Raw genomic sequence first — 21,997 nt, 5'->3', positions numbered from 1 at the left:
TATGTCCATAACAGAACCGATATGTGCATATCATAACCGACCTACACAGATAATGTGCAGATAAGAATTGATATGTCTAAATCAGAACTGATATGCACATATCATGTCCAGATCAGAACTGATACATACAGATCATATGCAAATAAGAAACGGTATGATCAAATCATGTCCAGATCAAAACCGATTTATACAGATCGTGTCCAAATCAGAACCGATCTGTATAGATCATGTCAAGATCAGAACTGGTATGATCAGATTATAACTGATATGTACATATCATGTCCAGATTTTTACAGATCATGTAAATATCAATATCGATTTGTACAGATCATCTCCAGATCAGAACCGTTTTATACAAATCATGTCCAGATCAAAACTGATGTATACATATCATGCCCATATCAAAACTGATCTATACATATCATGTCCAGATCAGAAATGATCTATACAGATCATGTCCAGACAGAATCGGTATGTGCAGTTCATGTCGATGATTAGAACCATTATGTCTAGATCAGAACCATGATGTCCAGATCAGAATCATTAAGTCAAGATCAGATCTGGTATGTGTAGATCATCTCCAGATCAGAACCAATATGTACAGCTCATGTTCTGATCATAACCGATTTGTACAGATCATGTCAAGATTATAACCGGTCTATGCAAATCATGTGTTGATATCTGTCTAGATCAGAACCCATACGTTAGATTTGAACCGGTATGTCCAAAAAATGTCCAGGTCATAACCATTATGTCCATATCATAACGGGCATGTCCAGATCATGTCCAAATCAGAATCGTTCTATTTAGATCATGTCCAAGTCTATCTAATATATGGAATAGTTAAATAATGACTAAAGTCAAATAAATAATTTGTAATTTATAATAACAATATTATAAATTTGAATAAAATTTATTTTATTTGTAAATCATTTATATTAATATTTGTAGTTTTTATTTAAATCTTAATTATGAAAGATCAGATCAGATCACGTCAGATTAGTTTAGATCATAAAAATAAGTTAAGAAAAAATAAGTTCAAATAAGTTCAAATTAGACCAGATCGTATAAGAAGAAATAAGGTGAATTAAACGGGGCATTGGAGTACCTTTATCTATTTATTACTCCCTCCGTCCCGTAATACTCGCACCGGTTAGACTGACACATAGTTTAAGACAATTTAGTTGACTTATTATTTAATTAGGTGGTAGTTGATATTGAATATTTTTTTAATATAGTTAGTGGAAATGTGTCAACTTTTTGAATGTGGTGGGGGTGGGTGTGATTTTTTTTAACGTTATTTTAGATTTTAGGATACAAGTAAAACCTAGGTAAGTGAGAGAAACAATATAAAATTAGAAAAAAATATGTCATTATATAAACGGTGCAAGTATTCGGGCGAGAATTCCGAGACTCAGGGAGTTTTTTTTTTTTTTTTTTTTAATTGTTTAAGGCGAGGGAATGTATCTTGAGCTAAAGAAAGAGCCCATACTTGTTGGCTTGTTGCATAACATTACAAGTAGAACACTGACTCTTGGTTTGGGTTACCCGTTTTATATAATCTCTCACCACTCATCTCGCTCTCCCTCTCTCTCATAGTCTCATTGCTTCTATTCACCATCGATTTCCCCCATTTTTCACAAACCCTAAAACCACACAACCCCACCCCTCGCGCTCAGCCGAGTCCCCGATTTTATCGCATTCATCTTATCACTCCCTTCGCTCATCAATCTACCTCTCTTTAAATCGATTATCGAACCCCTAATTTTTCCGATTATCTGATTGTTTCCCTAAATCGATAGTCGAAACGCTAATTTTTTCGATTATCTTATCCGTATGTTTTTAATTACTGTTTGAAGGAAATTTGTCGATTTTCCGAGGAGTTTTTAACTTTTGTGTCTGTAAATCAATTAGGTGTTTTTAATCGAAACCCCCTCTTGAAAATTTGATCTGTTTTTGTGAATTTGACGAGGGATTCCTGTTTATAGTTTGGGAAGAATCAAACTTTTTTTAGATCTTCAACTTCGAAACCCAGAAATCAATCTCACAGGAACTGCCAATTATTAATACCTAGAAATATTTTTCTTTTGTTGAGGGATTGTAATAGCTGGAGAAAAATAATAGCTGCGGGTGTATAATTTATAATTTATCCTCAGAAACGTTGAAGAGAAGAGAGAAAAATGGTGGGTGGAGGAAGCAGGAAGAACGAGGGTTCAATTACCATCAACAACACCAATGTTTTCGCAGCGCTTGATACACTTAGGAAGAAGAAGAACAAGGACAAGAGCAAGAGTAGCAGCAGCAGTAAGAGCTCTTCCAAGGCTTCCAAGGAGCAGGAGGAGCCTCAAGTTTTCTGGCAACCCGCCCCTTTGACGACTAAGTCTTGGGCCGATGTAGAGGACGAAGATGATGATGATTACTACACCACTACGGCTCCGCTGCCGTCTGTGTGGGGCGCCCCTGCTTCACAGACTGGCAATGAGGCCAATGCAATTGCAGAGGTTTGGGCTTGTTCTTTGTGGTTGAGTTATTGCAATATTCTTCTGTTCTGAATTATTAAAATGTTGCTTGCTTGCTTGGTTTTTTTGTTTTTGTTTTTCAGGTGGTTGTGTGGTGTGTTTACTTTTGGTTCCATTTGTTTTTATGTTTTCTGCAGTCAACATAGCTTTGTTCTGTATGTTATAGCATATTATGTTGGAATCCGTATGTTATGTGATTAGTCAAATCATTTTTTAGATAAATCAATTAGTTGTTCAGAAAGATTCATTAGCTGTGGTAGTAATATGTAGAATTTGGTCAGGAAACCCTTGGTGTTATTAGTGGTAAATTTTGTTCTTGTTGATTGCAAGGGATAAGCGAATAAGGCTGTTAGTGAGAGAAAAAACAACTTGACCAAAAGCGTGTGAGAGCTGTGGAATTTAAGGTGTCACTGTCTTTCTTTTTACACCCTGCCATGCCACAATAGAAATATAAAATCGGAATTGTGCCTTGCACTGTATGCTTAAGTAAATAGTCTATACGCGAGAAGACTATGTCTTGATGTTACCTGTATGCGTATGTAGTAATTATAGAATGATTGTGCACCCTAATTTTTACTCGGTTTGGGTTCACTGTTCACTGGTGTGTATGTGCTAAGCTTCTTTTCCATAATGAGAATAGTTTGCTTGTTCAGTTACAAAAATTGAAGTTTACTTTGTGTAGACTCTTGTCTAGGGTTACAATAAAGGTGCTAGAGTATTTCAGGAGACCAAGTGAAGACTTTAGGGTTCAGTGCTCACTTAAGAATTAGTGTTGCGCTGCGATTTTTTGGTTGACAGAAATTGTTGTTTCCTGATATAAGTGCTTCATTTTATGCTTTTTGGTTTCATTTGTCATGAGCTATTTGAGCAAAGCACCACACTACCTGCTCGCGCTGCTCAGGTGCAAGATTTTGGAAGTGTCTCAGGCGTGTCATGTGGACCTTGGAGATAGTTGGTGTTATGATTTTTTTAATATCCTCATTATACCTAGGTAGCCGGTTCCGTGTAAAGTTGCCCGTGCAATGTAACCTGCTGTCTCTAGTTCTTCCATGTGGGCTGTCATATTGGTAAACAGTTAAATACTAAATAGGACATTATACTGGGAGTCTGAGAGTTGTGATATGAACTGCCTACAGGCTACAGCTACAAGATCTTAAATTCACCTGTGTGAAGAATCTGAAGATAGCAATTATGCCTGCATTAGTTTATGGAGAATTTATGCATGAGCTTAAATTGGACTGCGATAACAGTTTCTGAATCTTTTTGTCATTTATAGCCTCGTTATAGATTGATCGGAAATATATGTGCTATTGAATAGCCTCATCTTGGTTAATTTGGAGATGTTCTGATTTTTTCCTAAGGACCATACGAAAACTATGGCATTTACTTTTACTTTTACGTTGTGATGCAATAAAAAGGCTGTAAAAGATATTTTAATGCCTTGGAAGCCAATGAATATCATGTGTCTCTGACAGGCCTTTTTGCATACATAGCATGACAAAGAAATGCCTTTTAGATAGGGAGGCTCACATTTATTCTGAAATATTTGAAACGGATGTTTGCTTGTCCTTCCTATTTACATATGTTTTTATGTAGACAAACCATCACATTAGCACAGTCATAGTATACTTTGTGATTTAATTTTGATACTGTGATTGCGTTTTTTTTGCTTTTTAAGGTTGTAGTAGAGGCAGCTTCTTGTTTTATTTGCTGTTTGTTTTAGCAAAAGTATGCTAGCTGTTTTAGAAGGGGAGTTATTTTTGAATGGGGATGCTGACGCCTTCATCTTCAATATCAGGAGAGTGAAAGTGAAGATGATATGCTTGATTTAGGTGACGAGGAGGTTGAGGATGAGCATGAGCATGAACAGGAACAGGAACATGGAACAGAGGCTCTTGTACATCCGGAGCCGGTTAAGAAAGCTCCTGAAGCTCCTGCTCCAAAAGAAACCGAGAGGCAGCTTTCAAAGAAGGAAAGGAAGAAGAAGGAGCTTGAGGAGCTAGAAGCCCTTCTCGCTGATTTTGGAGTTCAGAGCAGCAACGGTCAAGGTATGTGGACATCAGTTTGCTTACTTGTTTCTGTACTCATGTACTCATAACAGTCTAGTCTTCCTTTGAACCTAAAAGAAGATAAAGGAAGATGAAAACGGAAAACGTTGGGTGTAAACAAAGTAGATATGGTTGTATAATAATCTCAAGTAGTTATTTGCTGCGTGCGTCATTTTTATATTCTACTGGTTTTTGGTTTCTGGACTAATTAGTTCTTTTAATAATTGAAGAGGATGGATTGCCAGTTAAGACTAAATAACTAAATTATGCACCTTCTTTGATGGCACTATATTAGTTGAATTTGTTTGGTCTTATAAATCTGTGCCTTTCTTTTGGTGTGTCTCTTGATGTTTGGGCTTGCCGGGAAGAAGATTTACATATCTTTTAACACCACTAGCTTTTTTTGTATGATTTCTGAAGATGATTTCACAGATCTTTTAATACCACTAGCTCTTTCTTTAACACGATTTATGCAGATGCTGCACAAGAGAAGAAAACAGAGGAGCAAAAGAAAGAAGGGGATTCAGAGAATGGGGAGAAGAAGGAAACTGGTGCTTCGGAACCTAAAAGTGCAAAGAAAAAGAAGAAGAAGGACAAGTCTTCCAAGGAAGCTCAAGATCAGCCCAACAGTTCGGATGCCACTGTTCAGCAAAATGAATCAGCTGGAACCGAACAGCCAGAAGACGATGCAGCTTCTCTTGACGTCAAAGAGCGCCTAAAGAGAGTGGCTGCTTTAAAGAAAAAGAAATCGAGTAAAGAGATGACTCCTGTGAAAGCTGCTGCGTCAGAGGCTGCTGCTCGAAGTGCAAGGCTTGCTGCTGCAAAGAAGAAAGAGAAGAACCATTACAACCAGCAGCCTGTGCGGTAATCCATGACTCTTATTTTTGTACACAGCTCAAAGTATTCCCTTTTGGTCGTTTATTGCTGGTGCACAAATAAACTCTTGGGGGATCTGCTCTACTTTTGGATAGATGTTCTTTTGCTTTTGGACCAGTCTGGTTTATGTAGTCAGGAGAATTTCTCCATTTTTGGCTTCTGAGGTCTTTACTATATGTTTTGCTTTAGTTATAATGTGATACCATTTTGGAACCAGTTTCTTATGGGAAATTCCGTTAAATCTTCTGTTGAGCAGATGCGGGTAATGTACATCGGAAGCCATTTTTTGCAAATGCCTGTGATTTTGATGTTTGACCTGAATAGTTCTGATATGTAATGATTTTCCTCCTTTGCGTCCTTTAGTATTAGTAGTACAGAGAAAGAAAAGATGAGCTCTTGTTGTTATAAACCATCAATCTCTGATGATGGAGCCCATTTAATTTAAGATAGAGCCATAAAGGTTCTAACTTCCCTAGGTGATTTTTGGAGTGTGATTTTTCTTTGTTATAACTGCATTGGTTTAGCAGGAGTACATTTCTCTACGTCTCTAGTTACAATCTATACTAATATTTAATGGCAGATAAGTTTGCAACAAATGTAGGAGCGATTTCCGACTAAAATGTTTAAAGATGTAGAAATTTCCAAAATGTGCCAATTTTATGTATAATTCCCAATCTACCGTCGACAATATTTAATAAAAGTTAAGTTTTTCTTTACAATCCAATGGTAAACCCCGGTCGGCGGTTCGATGAAAAACAACACCGTCAACTCAGTTTGCGGTTTACAACCAAATTCGTTCTATTCGCTTTCACCCACTAGTGAACTGCTACAGAGTAGTGCTACAGAGTAGTACAATACAACTTCATTTTTTGTATTTTCAGAACATACTTGGTGTCCTATCCATAGCACCCTCCACTTTTGCAGTCCCTTCATCTTCAATCAAAGGCTAACGATGATATTGCTCGGGCAGTACAAAAGAGATCGTGTGGGTATGGAAGGGACGAAAGAATGGAACAGAACTTGGTAGTTAACTTTACATTGCTCCCAATTCAATTAGCAAGGATATGATATTGGTAAGTTGAAGCATAATTATGCCATACTACATGCCTGCTTGCTGCTGTTGTGTCAAACCCCTAATTCAATTTTCAATTTCACACCATAATCATACATCAATTTATAAGAACGAAAATAGGGCTCAATATATTGGTCGTCGGAGAAGTTACGGAACAGGGGCATTAATGGGCTTCTCTCGAAGGTGATGGCGGCGGTAGGTCGTGGTTGGGGATGGGCAGAGGTAGGTGGTGGACTGGTGGTTGGTGGGTGAGTGGCAACGAAAGGGGTTGCGAACGATTGCTCTGTTTTTATTGTTATTATTATTAAAAGTATGTCATAGTCTGTGAAAGCAGGGAGTAATAAGTATTGAACCGCTAACTGAATTAGCGGTTTATATTGAACCGCTAGTTCAGTTGGCGGTTTGTATGACAAAATCGCTAGCTCATTTAGCGATTTTGTGCTGACTCGTTAAAATTTAGTTTAGCCGATGATGTGGACGGTAGATTGGGAATTATATAAAAATGGGGCATATTTTGGGAATTTCGACATCATTAAGCATTAAAGTCGGAAATCGCTCCAAATGTAGAGTGCCACGTAAATCAATTAAAGGAAAAAAAAAATAGAAATTCAAGAAATGACATGTGGCAAGTAAAACATCTATACAAGGTATTTAAAAACTACAACCGTTAACTTCGTATCTCTTACCTTATTAATTCACGTGTCATCCTCCACCTGTCTTCCTTTCTTGTTTTCTCTCTTTCACCGCTTCTCCTTGAAGGTTAATCCTTTTACGCTCTTCACCCTTCAATATGATAATTACCAAAACTGATTGAGTTTTCTTATGACTCTTCCTCTTCTCTTGCAACCCATTTAACATTTATTTATTAACCAACTATTAACATTTATTTACTAACCAATTCATTACTTGATTCAAATTCAATGTCCCATTCAATCCACCAGTTTAATCGATTTAATTCTCACCTTCATCTTTCTAATTTGATTTGACATTTTCTGACAATTTAATTGGAGCCATTAATTAAGGGGATGTTCGGCATAGCTGCACTTTATGGTTTTTCGTTTTATTTTCCAAAAAAACAAAACCAAATCAATTTGGTAATTTCATTTTTAAAAAAAAACATTTTCCTTCAATTTTCACAAAATAAAACCGGCAAAGTCTAAACCATTTTTTGTGGTTTTTTCTTTTTTGTTTTCGTTTTATGAATCAAGATTACCAAAATCAACTATTTCTCCATCTTTATCCTCTAAGTCTTTAACTCTTCAATCTTGTTTAATACAGCCGGTGGCAAAATGTGAATCCCCATAACTCCGATGAATTATCGCATTTGAATACAGAAACCCAAATGCCTTGAATTTCTCTCATCGATCTTTATCGGGTCTCTCACTCACAATACAAAATCACCTTGGTTTTCCTGAATTACTGATCAAATATTTTCTCCTGAGAGGAGCACATGAAAGACCATGAACTTGAGAAATCGCTGGGATTTCAGAATTTTAAAAGACGAAAAGCAAGATAACATTAACTCTGTAATTGGGGATTACAACAATAACACAACAATCAGGATTAACAATGCTGAAATTCATACCCACGACAAGCGAAATAGAAAATGTACAAATCTCGTGCTCTATGCAGGATTTCTATGATGATGGAAGAAGCTACAAGAAGTTTGAAGGCTTTAACCTACTTTCACACCTGTCAAAAGAAAGTAATAAAATAAATGGACCATGAGAATGAGATAGACAAATGGTGGCTTGTTTGATAAATAAATGACTGCCCCGTGGGTTTGATAGATCAGTGGAGTTAAATTGATGCACTTCATAAATGAGAAGCTTTTTTTTTTGTTACATTGGAACAAATGAGAATTACATAGTAGATATTTTCCAAAGTTGTGTGGTTTTATATCGGTTTTGATATAATTAAAAACAAAACTCAAAATCAGTTTTTAGTTTTTTAAAAACAAAAAACAAAAAATTTAAATCAATACCGAACAAGCCCTAAATTTTTGATAAAATTGTTTTGTACAAACTTTTATTTTCGTATAACGTAATCTGCACTCTCGCCAATTTGGTGCTCTCGGTTCACTTTACATAAAAAATGTGGCTTTGTTTTAGCCTTTCAGTTACTCTGTATAGACAATTGCTTCAGTTTCATATTTTAGGGACTAGGATTGGACCGCGCCCTATCGCGCGCGGATGCCCACTTGAAAAACCGATGAATTTTGATCTTCTAAATCAAACACGATAAAAACAAAGAAAAGATGATGTTTTTTTTTCCTCTGTTGATGTTATCTTCAATGAGCTGATCCCATTGTATTTCTCACAGGTGATGAAGACTCATAGATATGTTTGGAGTTTGAGGAGTTGGATAATCAGACAAATAAGATGCGAACATCGTTACAACTTTATAAATACGAAGGACAATGCTTGAATGGTTTAGAAATTGTGTGAAATAGTCTCATAGGCAACACAAATATGTGTATGTCAGGAAGGTTAAATCCCTATGTGTATGGGTAACAAAAATGTATGAGGTTGTAAATGTCATTTATGTATTTATGTGCTTGGGTTTGTGTATACTTGTCTTTGATCAAGTTTGTAAATTAAACCACCACCTTGTCTTTATACGTAGTACATGTTAAAAAATTATATGTCTCCTATATATCTCATGAAGAAAACTTTGTACAATGAACATACAATGATAAACATATACACATTTTCGAGCTTGATATAAAAAATCAAAAAAAAAATCATCAAAATGCATAAATTGCTTTTACGGATCAATGATATGAGGAATGAAATAACAACAATTATGTGAAGGTGTACATTGCTAACCGAGTATCATCCACATTTCCGTATCACGAATTACGGAAATTGAAATTGAATAGCGATAGCTGAAATTGGAAAACTGACAATAATAATAAAACACCTGAATTTTAGGTGAGTTAACCATAACGTTTTCTTCTTAGTTCGGTACACTTGTAATGTGCACATAAAAGCATGCTTTGCAGAGTCGGTCGCAAAACCACTCAAACTGTCAAATCTCGAAAGTTGAAAATGCAGAATTTTATGTTTCGTTCTATTCGACTTATTTTTACTGAACTTATATTATCTGGACTTATCTGAACTTAATTGAACTTATCTAAACCTATTTTTGTGGAAAAAAACTTAATTTATCTGAAATAAACTTATTTGAGTGTGAAAATATCTGAAAAAAACTTATTTTTTTGAATTTATTATCTGAACTTATTTTGTCTGAAATAAGTCAAAATAAGTTGAACAGAACAAAGCCTAAGCTAGGTCAAATTTAGAAAGTAAATTGAAACTATCAAAAACACGATCAAAATGTGTAAATTTGTAAAAGCAATCACACAAGAGCTAACATAACACTTCAATCGAGAATGTTGAGAATTTCGAGAATGTACTACTGGGTCAATGAGAAGGCTTCTAAACATACTACTTTGTATCTCTTCAACAGACTATCACAAATAATCGATTTTCCAATTAAAGACAAATATTTAGGAGATAAGTAAAACAACAATAATTCTACTTGATTTATTACGAAAAATTTAAAAGGCCAATGGAGAAACACATAGCTCATCATGCATAACTTCCTAGATATAACAGGAGTCATACTAATTAAAAATATAATCTGGAGACTTCAACAGAATTATGTACAAAGCATGAATCGACAATGCAATTGTGTGCCTGCATGAGCTAAAACATTCAACCTTGATATGACTTTACTGTAGGCAGGGTTGTGTATTTATAAGTTGTTGGATATTTACATCCTTGATAATTCTTCGTGATAATTTGAAGTAATATCAAGTCTTGGTAAGCAACATTTTAGTAATTAAGGTAGTAGGAAACTTGGAGGATTATCTTTTCACGAGGGCGTGATAATTTGAAGTAATATTAAGTCTTGGTAAGCAACATTTTAGTAATTAAGGTAGTTGGAGGATTATCTTTTCACGAGGGAGATGTTGGTTTTTAAAATACACAGCTTCAAAATTTGACAAACTGTCATGTAAAAGAGCATACCTGATTTAGCCGTGGGTGCCAAACACACTGTACGACACTGCAAGATGGGGAGATGCCAACCTTTGATACAAGTTCAAGTTTTTCCCGGTCATAAAAGCATAGCAGGCCTCCAGTTGTACCAATCAAGAAGAGCTGCTCATCCGGACTAAAAGCAATATTTGTTTAAGCATAGTGATTTGGCAATTCCTCAAACACCTTAAGAGACTGCTTCATGTGATGCAAGTCCCAAACCTGAGGTAGTTTACAATTTGACTAAGTACGAGATAAGACAAACTGGATATGTTGGCTCAAGAAAAACAAGTTCAATAGAGACTATGTTTCGATATTTTCATCTCTTAGCAAGTTCCGGATACACTTACAAGTAGGGGTGTGCAAAAATGGGTCTGGGCCGAAAAAATGGACCGGACCGGACTGACCCAGACCGGACCGGACCAGACCTAAGGCAATCAGTCCGGTCTCCGGGTCGAGAAATATCAATTTTCGATCTTCGGTCCGGTCCAAAACCCGATATTGGATCAGACCGATTTTTCCATGATAAAATAATATGAACTATTTAAAAATTTAATTCTCTCCTATAATATGTTGTAAATATTACTATATTGTGATATATTTTTACTTTATCATCCAAAAAAGGCCTTAAACAATTGGTTTTTTTTATATACTTTTTCTTTTTTACCATATTTTTTAGAAAAAATAAATAAAATATATAAAATAGGTCTACAATAGGTCGAAACCGGCCCGGTCCGGGATTCGGACTGATTTTTCCGGTCCGGGTCCGATCCAAGCATAATCGGTCTGGTCTTCGGGTCTTGAATTATCAAAATTTTGGTATTCAGTCCGACCCGGGTTGGTCCGGTCCGATCCGGGTTTGCACCGATGAACACCCCTACTTACAAGGAAAGGATAAAATCGTGTCCAGGGAATGCCCGTAACCAGGTAATGGCGTAATGCCACTATGCTAAAAACTGAATATGAGTTAGTACTTCTTAAAGGGACTCCCCAATATTAACAGCCAATTGCAAAGGTTTATGTGACGATCAATATATATACATCAGGCTGAATTATGTGACAATTAGTACGTCAAACTGAAGCGAAGGTTTCAACTGCCCAAAAAAAAAAGCATGCTAACAAGTGATGGTCTACTATCCAAAAGAGAGAACTTCCATAGAGAAACATACCAAGGAGAACTTCATTAACTGTACCCCCAAAGAAATTGGCTAATAGACTCGTTCCAAAGCAAAGCATGCGAGGAAATGTTATAGATTTTAACAAGGTGTTCAAGTAAATTGGATATCTCTAGAATTACAAATTTACAATAACATATGCTTATATGACGTGCCTACAAATTGTTAATCTAAGATGAAAATTTATACAAAACACGTATTATATTCCAACAAACCATGTATAAGACAAAAATTAAATAAGATGATAGTTATCAGCAGAGCTTAACATGAAAAAGGTTAGAACATAAGCATATTGCCTCCTACAAAATGATCCTAAGAAAAAGCAGCAGGAGCAGAGTAACGTGCTTTTATATCCAGAAGAGGTTACAGGTGAAATGAAGAGATTAATATACATGCCACCATCATTATCAATACGCAAACACTGTGATACATTAATAAATATTCCGCAGGAAGACATGAGAAAGTTAAATTTTTTTATACTTATAAAAAGACTTCTTTGGAATGCATATATGGCCACCAGAATAAAGCAAATGTTCCCATGACAATCAAGGCTAAATTTGACACTTCAACGAAAGGATCGTGACACCTTAAGCATCTACCAAGGAGATGGCTAAAAAATGTTATCTGTAAAAAAACAACGGATCATTTGACTTCATATCACATGAAAAAAACAGATGTAATACTCAGGTGAATTTCAATATCAGGCAGAGACAACCTTAACAAGTTCTTGCCTACCTAATAAAATTTCAGGCAGAGACAACCGTAACAAGCCCTTTTTTGACTAACCAAAGGAATTTGAATTGGCAATCTAATCAAATTTCTTTAAGTAGTATCTCCTTTATTACATAAACTGACTCCTATACTTAAAAGAACATGCTACATCCTCATGTGAAGAATGGCTGCCCAAGTTAAATATACTCTAGCAAAGGCGGGGAGTCATAAACATTCTCCTCTGCCGACTAACCCAAATATAGGTGGAAAAGGTCGCTGGACAACATATATAAAGATGACCAACATGTTAGGTTATGATACATATGACAAAACATAAATCATGCGGAAAAACCATAAAGCCAGGAAGCATATTATTTACACATAATCATTTAGCATAGTTTAGATGCATACACTTTGTTGCGTGCCCTCCCTAGCTGCGCCCGAACCGAACAAGTCTTTAGGACTCCAAGTGTCGTCCCTCCGTAGATAGTCCACAGCACGTCCGGATCCGCCTTAAGCTTGACCAACTAGAATCGCCCTTAAGGTTGCTTAGAAATTTCGGCTATTTAGGTGCAAGTGTATGGCTGATTTTTCTTCAAAATCTTACCTTTAGAATACTTCAATTGTTTTTATAAATTATGACCCTATGCACCTATTTATAGAGGTATAGAAAAGGAATTATAATCCTTCTAGGATTTGGATTTATTAATTAGAATCCAACTTGAACTCTAAATAATAAATTAATCTATTAGGATTAGGATTTAATCAATACACGAATTCCGATAGGATTAGGATTCGTTACGAACATGAGCATCGTATGGCCACGAACATCGCACCACCCGCGCAGGCCTTGCGGCCCACACGAGCAGTCGTTGCTCGCAGCCCAACAGCACGCTCAGCGTGCGCGCGCCAAGGCCTTGCTGGGCCTGGCCTTGCGCTGGGCCTGGCGAGGCTGTGGCAGCTCCATGTTGGGCGCTCGGCTTGCTGGGCGCGGGCCTGGATTCGTGTTGGGCCTTCGTCTAGCAAGCCTCGCCCGATGCTAATTCGTACGATGCGCTTCCGATTAAATTCCAGGTTCCTGAATTCATTTCCGATACGAACAATATTTAATATTTCCGATTCCGGAATTAATTTCCGTTTCGAACAAATATTTAATATTTCCGTTTCCGGAATTATTTTCCGATTCTGATAATATTTCCGATTCTGACAATATTTCCGTTTCCGGCAATATTTCCGATTCCGGTAATATTTCCATTTCCAATAATATTTTCCGATACGTACCATGTTTCCGTTTCCGGCAACATCTACGACTTGGATAATATTTATATTTCCGATACGATCCATATTTCCGTTTCCGGCAATATCATCGTTTCCGGAGTATTCATTTCTTGCTTGTGACGATCTTAGCTCCCACTGAAACCAAGATCCGTCGATTCCGAATATCCATAGATGGAGTATTTAATGCCATTAAATACTTGATCCGTTTACGTACTATTTGTGTGACCCTACGGGTTCAGTCAAGAGTAAGCTGTGGATTAATATCATTAATTCCACTTGAACTGAAGCGGCCTCTAGCTAGGCATTCAGCTCACTTGATCTCACTGAATTATTAACTTGTTAATTAATACTGAACCGCATTTATTAGACTTAATATTATATGCATACTTGGACCAAGGGCATTATTTCCTTCATTCTCCCACTTGTCCTTAGGGACAAGTGTGCATTTCTTAATTCCTTTGTCGCTCGATGCTTGCTCTTGAACATAAGGTAAGAGTTGTCATCCTTATTATGTCCAGAGGTCTTTCTCGGTTTCAGAGTTCAACTGATCAAATAAACAGATAATCATATCCTATGATTCATCCGAGCACGGCCATGCATTTTACATTTTCTAGCTCTCCGAGTGGCCTTGTACAACTTTTAAGCATCTCATCCCGATTTATGGGAGGACAATCCCAATCTTGTGATCTTGAGATTAGACTTCGTTTGATAGGTGATTACCTGAGCGTTGCCTTTATAGCCTCCTTTTACGGTGCGACGGTTGGTCAACGTCAAAGCAACCAGTTCTCAAACAAGTAATCTGAAATCACTCAGGTATTGAGGATTTAGTGTCTAATAATTTTAATGAAATTTACTTATGACAAATTTTCATCTCTTACAGTAAAGTTTCATAGGTCTGTCCGATACTAGTCTTCCCAAAGTAAGTATCTATGCAAATGATTACGACATTGCCATGTCCACATAGTTCAAGAAACAGAACTATTAGTCATCTTGCATTCCAGTCGTCTAACGTTTTCTATGCGTCCAATTTTATAGAAAACTCCGACCAGGGACCATTTTCAGCCTTTGACATTCAAGTTCACTTGATAGACATTTCTTAGTCACAGGACTGGTCCTGACAGTCTATCTTGAATATATCGTCAAATTGAAGGGACTCATCATTTAATAAACCACAAATTAAATGGAAAAATGAATTCTATTCATTTATTGTGAATGATTAACCAATAATGTTTTACAAAGAATTAAACTTTTAACCATTAAACAAGGACATCAAAGCCATTCTCCAATATGCTTGATTCCCATAGCTGCAGTGTGCGAGTTGTGCTTCGCCTGCGCCAGAGGTTTAGTCAATGGATCTGAAATGTTGTCATCAGTTCCAATCTTGCTTATCTCGACTTCTTTTCTTTCAACGAACTCTCGTAGAAGGTGAAATCTACGAAGTACATGCTTGACTCTTTGGTGGTGTCTAGGCTCCTTTGCGTGTGCAATAACTCCGTTATTATCACAATACAGGGCTATTGGTCCTTTAATGGAGGGGACTACACCAAGTTCACCTATGAACTTCCTTAGCCATATAGCTTCCTTTGCTGCTTCATGTGCAGCAATGTACTCCGCTTCAGTTGTAGAATCCGCAATGGTGCTTTGCTTAGCACTTTTCCAGCTTACTGCACCTCCGTTGAGGCAGAAGATAAACCCAGACTGTGATCTGAAATCATCTTTGTCGGTTTGGAAACTTGCGTCCGTATAGCCTTTAACAATTAATTCATCATCTCCACCATAGACTAGGAAGTCATCTTTGTGCCTTTTCAGGTACTTCAGAATGTTCTTGGCAGCTGTCCAATGTGCCTCTCCTGGGTCTGACTGGTATCTGCTCGTAGCATTGAGTGCGTATGATATGTGCGTTTTGTATAATATTTTCACCCCCGTCCCTTAGTACTTTTATGCGTCAAATGAGCTCCTAGGAGCCATTTTAGTACTAATCTGTGTATTTTAGTGTACCGTGAGTTTCAGGAATACTTAGTGAGAAATTGGTCTTTTTAGGCCCGTTTCTTGATGATTTAGGCCACTACAGGATCCCGAGGGAGTTCGGGACGACTTTTGTCGACTTACGGGAACCTTAGATGTTCATGATCGAGCCCCGGAAGTTAGACTCGGTGTTGTGGACGAAGGGCGGATCACTTAGCCCTCCGCCCGGTGGATTGCCCCTCGCCCATCGGGCGAGCAAGCAGAGGAACAGTTCGTCAAAGGGCGCCCGACGGGCGGAGTTTCGCCCGGTGCCCACCGGGCGCCCATCAGAAGCAGCAGTAGCAGAAATCACTCTCCGCCCGACGGGCGAGAGCCGCCCGACCGGGCGCGCGGAGAAGGTTTCCAGAAAGTCGCCCTACGCCCGTCGGGCAGCCCTGCGCCCGTCGGGCGGACTTCGAGCTTCTCGCCCGTCGGGCGGAGAACCGCCCGACCGGGCGACGACAACCCAAGGCGCTGTGCGCGCGCGTCCTTCTTTACTTTTTTCCGGTTTTTCCTTATGTTTTTAGGCTAAACTATAAATATAGCCTTTGTTAATTTAGTGGGGGACTTCATTATCTCACATCCTAGTATTAGCCACTTAGTTTTATCTCTCTAAGCTTAATTTTTCTCTCTAATTTTGTCCTAAACAATTAGTTTATTTTCAATCAAAAATTGAAGCTTTCATTTACCATTGTTCTTCAATTAGGTATTATTCCTTATTTCAATTCTTTGTTTAAGCTTTAATTATGTTTTCAATCATGCCAATTGCTTTGCTTATTGTTAATATGCTTGAGTAGTCTAATTTCTAAGGTTTGGGGATCCATGAATAACATGAAGGGACATTGAATAATTGTGATTGTTGGCATTGAAATTAATTCCTATTGATTGGTTATTATTACTATACAATTAGATTTGCGCAGGTTTAATTGTGGTAGTTTGGCAATATCAAGTTAAGATTCGAGAGATGCAATTTGATGTTTAGGCTTGTGTCAATAGGTGGAATTAGGATTAATACGTAGCGAGAGCCCGTTAATTCTAAGTTTATGATTAGTATCGATTCGAGAGAGCATGCTAGTCTAATTGATTGTTTTGTTGATTATTGTGATTATTTATCGTCTTGGATTGTCATTTGTTGGTGAACCTATGCCCTAGATCCTTTAATTCCTGAATTCTTAATTGTGTAATTATCGTTCGTAGTCTTAGCATACAAACCAACCAATTCTTGTTTCCCAATAGTCTAATTTAGTTGATTAATAGTAGAAAAGAACACTGTTTCCCTGTGGATTCGATCCTGACTTCCCTTGCTACCTAGCTAGTGGACCTTAGGTTATTTTTGATTAGGTAATACGACTTTAGCCTGTCAAAATTTGGCGCCGTTGCCGGGGAAACGGTTTTATTTTCTGTTGTTGATTGCTTATCCTAGATTATTGTTCGTTACTACTCAAGGAACTCACGTTCCTTGAGACCGGATCTCACATTGTTTTGTAGTTTTTGTCTATGCCCAGGACCGTAGGTACTAGTAATCTTACTCCATTCGATCCTGAGCCCGAAAGAACCTTTCGTAGACGAAGAACTTTCATTGCACAGTGTGGGAATTACTCTGATTCTGATCATAATATTGGCGATCTTTTTCCTTCAGATACAGATTCAGTTTCAGAGATAGAGATGGGTGACGAAAATCTGATACCGCCACCTACCCCACGGCTTACGGACTATTCTAAGCCAAGTCTGTCCGTGCTACCAAAGGCGATCATGCCTTCTATTGCAGCTGAGACCTTCAAGATTGAGCCTGCATTGATTAACATGATCGAGAGACGCCAGTACGGTGGGGAACCAGGTGAAGATCCGAATCTTCACATTCAGTCCTTTATCCAATATTGCTCCACCATCAAGCAAAAGGGATTGACTCCGGAGCAGACTATGGAGATACTTTTCCCGTTCTCTTTGAGTGGGAAAGCTAAACTGTGGATTAATGGGTTGAATCGGGCGGCTTTGAAAATCAATAATTGGGAATCCTTGGCTCTTGCTTTTTATGTTAAATATTTTCCACCTGAGAAAACGGCTCGTCTGAGGGGTCAGATATTAGGTATCTCACAACAAGCGGATGAGAGTTCGTTCGAGGTTTGGGAGAGATTCAAGGATTTGCAAAGAGAATGCCCGCACCATGGTTTGGAAGATTGGTTCTTGATTCAGCAGTTTTATAATGGTCTGGGCAATGAGTCTAGATGTTTGTTGGATTCAGCTGCCAGTGGGAGGTTCATGCAACTTGAGGTGCCTAGAGCTATGGAGGTGATTGAGGAGATAGCCATTCACAATGCCCAGTATGGAAATCCTAGAGGTCTATCTAAAAGGGGTGGTAAGCATGATTTAAATTCTATTGAACAATTAACTGCCCAATTGACTGCTTTACATTATAAGTTCGATAATATGCAAGCGGCCAATGCTCAATCTGCCCAACCTGTTAGTGTAGCTGCTATGAGTGCCTAACCTACTACTATTTGTGAAAGTTGTGGAATATCTGGTCATTATGCACAGGAATGTAGAAGCTCTATTGAACAATGTAATGCATTTCAATCCTACAAACAAAACAACCCATTCTCCAACTCTTACAATGAGGGCTACAAAAATAACCCTCTGCTTTCCTACAGGAGCAACAATATCCAAAACCCTCACCAAGTTCAACATCCACCACCACAACCATATCAACCCCCACACCAACAATCTTACCAACCCCGAAACAACTACAACCAACAGTCTAGTGGGCCACCTGGGTTCTCTAGACAACACACATCACCCCCACAACCACAACCTCAAGCCACACAGCCTGACCCTATGCTAGTAGAGATGAGAAACATGATGCTACAAATGCAAAAATCTCTAAGTGAAAAGGATGCAAAAATTGATGCTCTTACTGCTCATAACAAAATCATTGATACACAGTTGGCACAGATGGCTACTACTATTGCTGGGAGGCCACCAGGCCAACTTCCTTCACAGCCCGAAAATAGGGAGACTGCTAATGCAATTACATTGAGGAGTGGTAGGGATTATGATGGTCCTTCTATGCCGGTTGAGGTTGATTCCGGGGTGTCTGCTAGTGATCTGGTCAGTGAGGAAATCCCGAAGATAGTTATGGGTGAAAAGGAACCAGCTGAAAAGGTAGTCAATGAGAATGAGGCTACAACTGCGATTAAGAAGGGGGCGGATATACAAGTACCATCTATTGCACTCCCCTTCCCAAACCGACAACTCAAGAATAAGCTAGACAAGCAGTTTGGCAGATTCTTGGAAGTGGTCAAAAATTTGCAGGTAACGGTTCCTTTTACTGAATTAATTTTACAAGTTCCTGCTTATGCTAAATTCATGAAAGATATTTTGACCAGAAAACGTGCTTTTTGTGAGGTAGAGACTATAGCTTTCACTGAGGAATGTAGTGCTTATTTGCAAAAAGAGTCTCCACCTAAACTTAAGGACCCCGGGAGTTTTTCCATCCCATGCAACATTGGCACCGTATTTATTGATAAAGCTTTATGTGATCTAGGTGCTAGTGTGTCTTTCATGCCTTTGTCTGTCTGTACTAAACTGAATATGGGTGAGCTTAAGATTACCAATATCACTCTACAAATGGCCGACCGTTCTGTCAAATACCCCTTAGGTGTTTTAGAGGACGTCCCTGTTAGAGTAGGTAAATTCTATATACCTGTGGACTTTGTAGTATTAGACATGCAGGAGGATTCTCAAATTCCCATAATCTTAGGTAGACCCTTCCTTCATACGGCGGGGGCGGTAATTGATGTTAAAAGTGGGAAATTGACATTGTCTATTGGGGATGATAAGGTGACTTTTAATCTGAATAGTGCCTTAAAAAGTCCCATGCTAGAGGAGGAACAATGCTATCGCATAGATGTAGTCGATTTTATTACTCGTGATAACGTCTCCCAAGTTCTCGAAAGAGACCCTTTGGAGGCAGTGCTTTGTTGTGAGTCTTCTGCAGGTGATAGCAGTTCTTGGAGTGCTGAAGTGGATGCTCTGGAGTTGGCTCTTAATGGTAGAGAATCTGAGCCGGAGAGCATCAAATTGAAGAGGTTAGTTCGGCCGGTTTGTTCGGTTAAAGAGGTAAAGAAACCCGAACTTAAGCCTCTTCCTGCTAACCTTAAGTATGCGTTTTTAGATAATGAACAACTTTTCCCTGTGATCGTCAGTACTGCACTTGATGCAGACCAGTTATCCCAACTTCTTATTGTGTTGAAAAGGCACAAAAAGGCCATTGGGTACAGTATTGATGATTTAAAGGGTATTAGCCCTGACTTTTGTATGCATAGGATACATCTAGATGAGAATCACAAACCATGCATCCAACCCCAGCGTCGTTTGAACCCTGTCATGCAAGATGTTGTAATAGCTGAAGTTATGAAATTGCTTGATGCGGGTATAGTGTATGTTGTGTCTGATTCTAAGTGGGTGAGTCCCGTTCAGGTAGTTCCTAAGAAAGGGGGGACAACTATGGTGAGGAATGGAAAAAATGAGTTAATACCAACTAGGGTAGTCACAGGTTGGCGCATGTGCATTGATTATAGGCGTCTTAATGTTGCTACTAAAAAGGACCATTTTCCCCTTCCCTTCATTGATCAAATGTTAGAAAGGCTAGCCTGTCACAAGTTTTTCTGTTATTTGGATGGTTATTCCGGTTTCTTTCAAATTCCCATACATCCGGACGACCAGGAAAAGACCACCTTCACCTGTCCCTATGGTACCTTTGCATATCGTAGGATGCCTTTTGGTCTGTGTAATGAACCTGCTACTTTCCAACGTTGCATGATGAGTATCTTTTCTGATTTTATTGAGTCTATCATGGAAGTGTTTATGGATGATTTTAGCGTCTATGGTACTTCTTTCGATTCTTGTTTGCTAAATTTGACTAAAGTTCTGAAAAGATGTGAAGAGTGCAATTTAGTCTTGAACTGGGAAAAGTGTCATTTCATGGTTACTGAAGGGGTGGTTTTGGGGCATTTGATATCTGATAAGGGCATTCAGGTGGATCGAGCTAAGGTCCAAGTGATTGAACAATTACCCCCTCCAGTTAATGTGAAGGGTGTTAGAAGTTTTCTTGGTCATGCGGGGTTTTATCGCCGCTTTATCAAGGATTTTTCTAAAATTGTTAAACCACTTACCCAGCTCCTCCTCAAGGATGCCCCGTTTGTGTTTACTGATACTTGTCTTGAAGCCTTTGACATGATTAAACAGGCACTGATTTCGGCTCCCATCATTCGTTCTCCCGAATGGGATCTTCCGTTCGAGATAATGTGTGATGCAAGTGATTATGCAGTTGGGGCAGTCTTGGGTCAGAGAAAGGAGAATGTTTTGCATGCCATCTATTATGCAAGTAAGAACTTAGATGAAGCTCAAGTTAATTATGCTACTACTGAGAAGGAGCTTCTAGCTATAGTCTATGCCTTGGATAAATTCCGCACCTATCTGATTGGATCCAAGGTGATAGTCTATACTGATCATGCGGCCCTTAAGTATCTTCTCTCTAAGAAGGAAGCCAAGCCTAGGCTTATTCGATGGATACTATTGCTACAGGAGTTCGATCTAGAGATCCGCGACAAGAAAGGGGCTGAGAATGTGGTTGCAGATCACTTGTCTAGATTGAGGTATGACGATGGTAAGGGATCTACACCGATTGATGATTCATTTCCGGATGATCATTTACTTGCACTTGCCAGTCAGTCACCATGGTTCGCAGATTTTGCTAACTACATTGTAGGAAGAATTCTTTCGGCCGATCTGTCATACCAACAGAAGAAGAAATTCCTACATGATGTCCGGTTCTACTTTTGGGACGACCCTTATTTGTTTCGTGAGACTGCTGAAGGGTTGTACAAGCGTTGTATTCCAGAATGGGAAGTTCAAGGTGTTATCAGTAGGTGTCATTCTTCACCTTATGGTAGTCACCATGGACCGTCTAAAACAAACGCTAAGTTGTCACAATGTGTTTTTTACTGGCCTACTATGTTCAAGGATGCACAGGCTTTTATTATGGCTTGTGATGCGTGCCAGAGGGCCGGCACTATTTCGAGGAGGTATGAGATACCACAGAACTGAAGGAAATAATGCCCTTGGTCCAAGTATGCATTCTATGTTAAGTCTAATAAATGCGGTTCAGTATTAATTAACAAGTTAATAATTCAGTGAGATCAAGTGAGCTGAATGCCTAGCTAGAGGCCGCTTCAGTTCAAGTGGAATTAACGATATTAATCCACAGCTTACT

The 21,997-nt window shown here is 38.5% G+C and overlaps 1 protein-coding gene and 1 non-coding gene across 2 annotated transcripts; one reads left to right on the top strand and one right to left on the bottom strand.

Moving 5' to 3' along the window:
- Positions 1 to 1,390: 1,390 nt before the first annotated feature.
- On the top strand, positions 1,391 to 5,796 carry LOC110801653 (uncharacterized). Its single transcript, XM_022007029.2, has 3 exons — positions 1,391 to 2,501; positions 4,318 to 4,567; positions 5,044 to 5,796. The coding sequence occupies exons 1-3, from the start codon at positions 2,181 to 2,183 to the stop codon at positions 5,433 to 5,435; spliced, it is 963 nt and encodes a 320-aa protein (XP_021862721.1). The 5' UTR covers positions 1,391 to 2,180; the 3' UTR covers positions 5,436 to 5,796.
- An 11,994-nt stretch (positions 5,797 to 17,790) lies between these two features.
- On the bottom strand, positions 17,791 to 17,897 carry LOC130466496 (small nucleolar RNA R71). Its single transcript, XR_008926720.1, has one exon. It is a non-coding gene; the product is annotated as a small nucleolar RNA R71 (small nucleolar RNA).
- Positions 17,898 to 21,997: the final 4,100 nt, after the last annotated feature.

This window comes from Spinacia oleracea, chromosome 1, assembly GCF_020520425.1.
Source record: "Spinacia oleracea cultivar Varoflay chromosome 1, BTI_SOV_V1, whole genome shotgun sequence".
Lineage (NCBI taxonomy): Eukaryota > Viridiplantae > Streptophyta > Magnoliopsida > Caryophyllales > Amaranthaceae > Spinacia > Spinacia oleracea.
This window is presented reverse-complemented; position numbering and strand designations above follow the sequence as displayed.

Excerpts from the sequence above, each read along its gene's own strand:
- LOC110801653 (XM_022007029.2), top strand. The coding sequence starts at position 2,181 with ATGGTGGGTGGAGGAAGCAGGAAGAACGAGGGTTCAATTACCATCAAC. Across the intron at positions 2,502-4,317 it reads AGGCCAATGCAATTGCAGAG|GAGAGTGAAAGTGAAGATGA; the intron begins GTTTGGGCTTGT and ends CTTCAATATCAG. Across the intron at positions 4,568-5,043 it reads TCAGAGCAGCAACGGTCAAG|ATGCTGCACAAGAGAAGAAA; the intron begins GTATGTGGACAT and ends CGATTTATGCAG.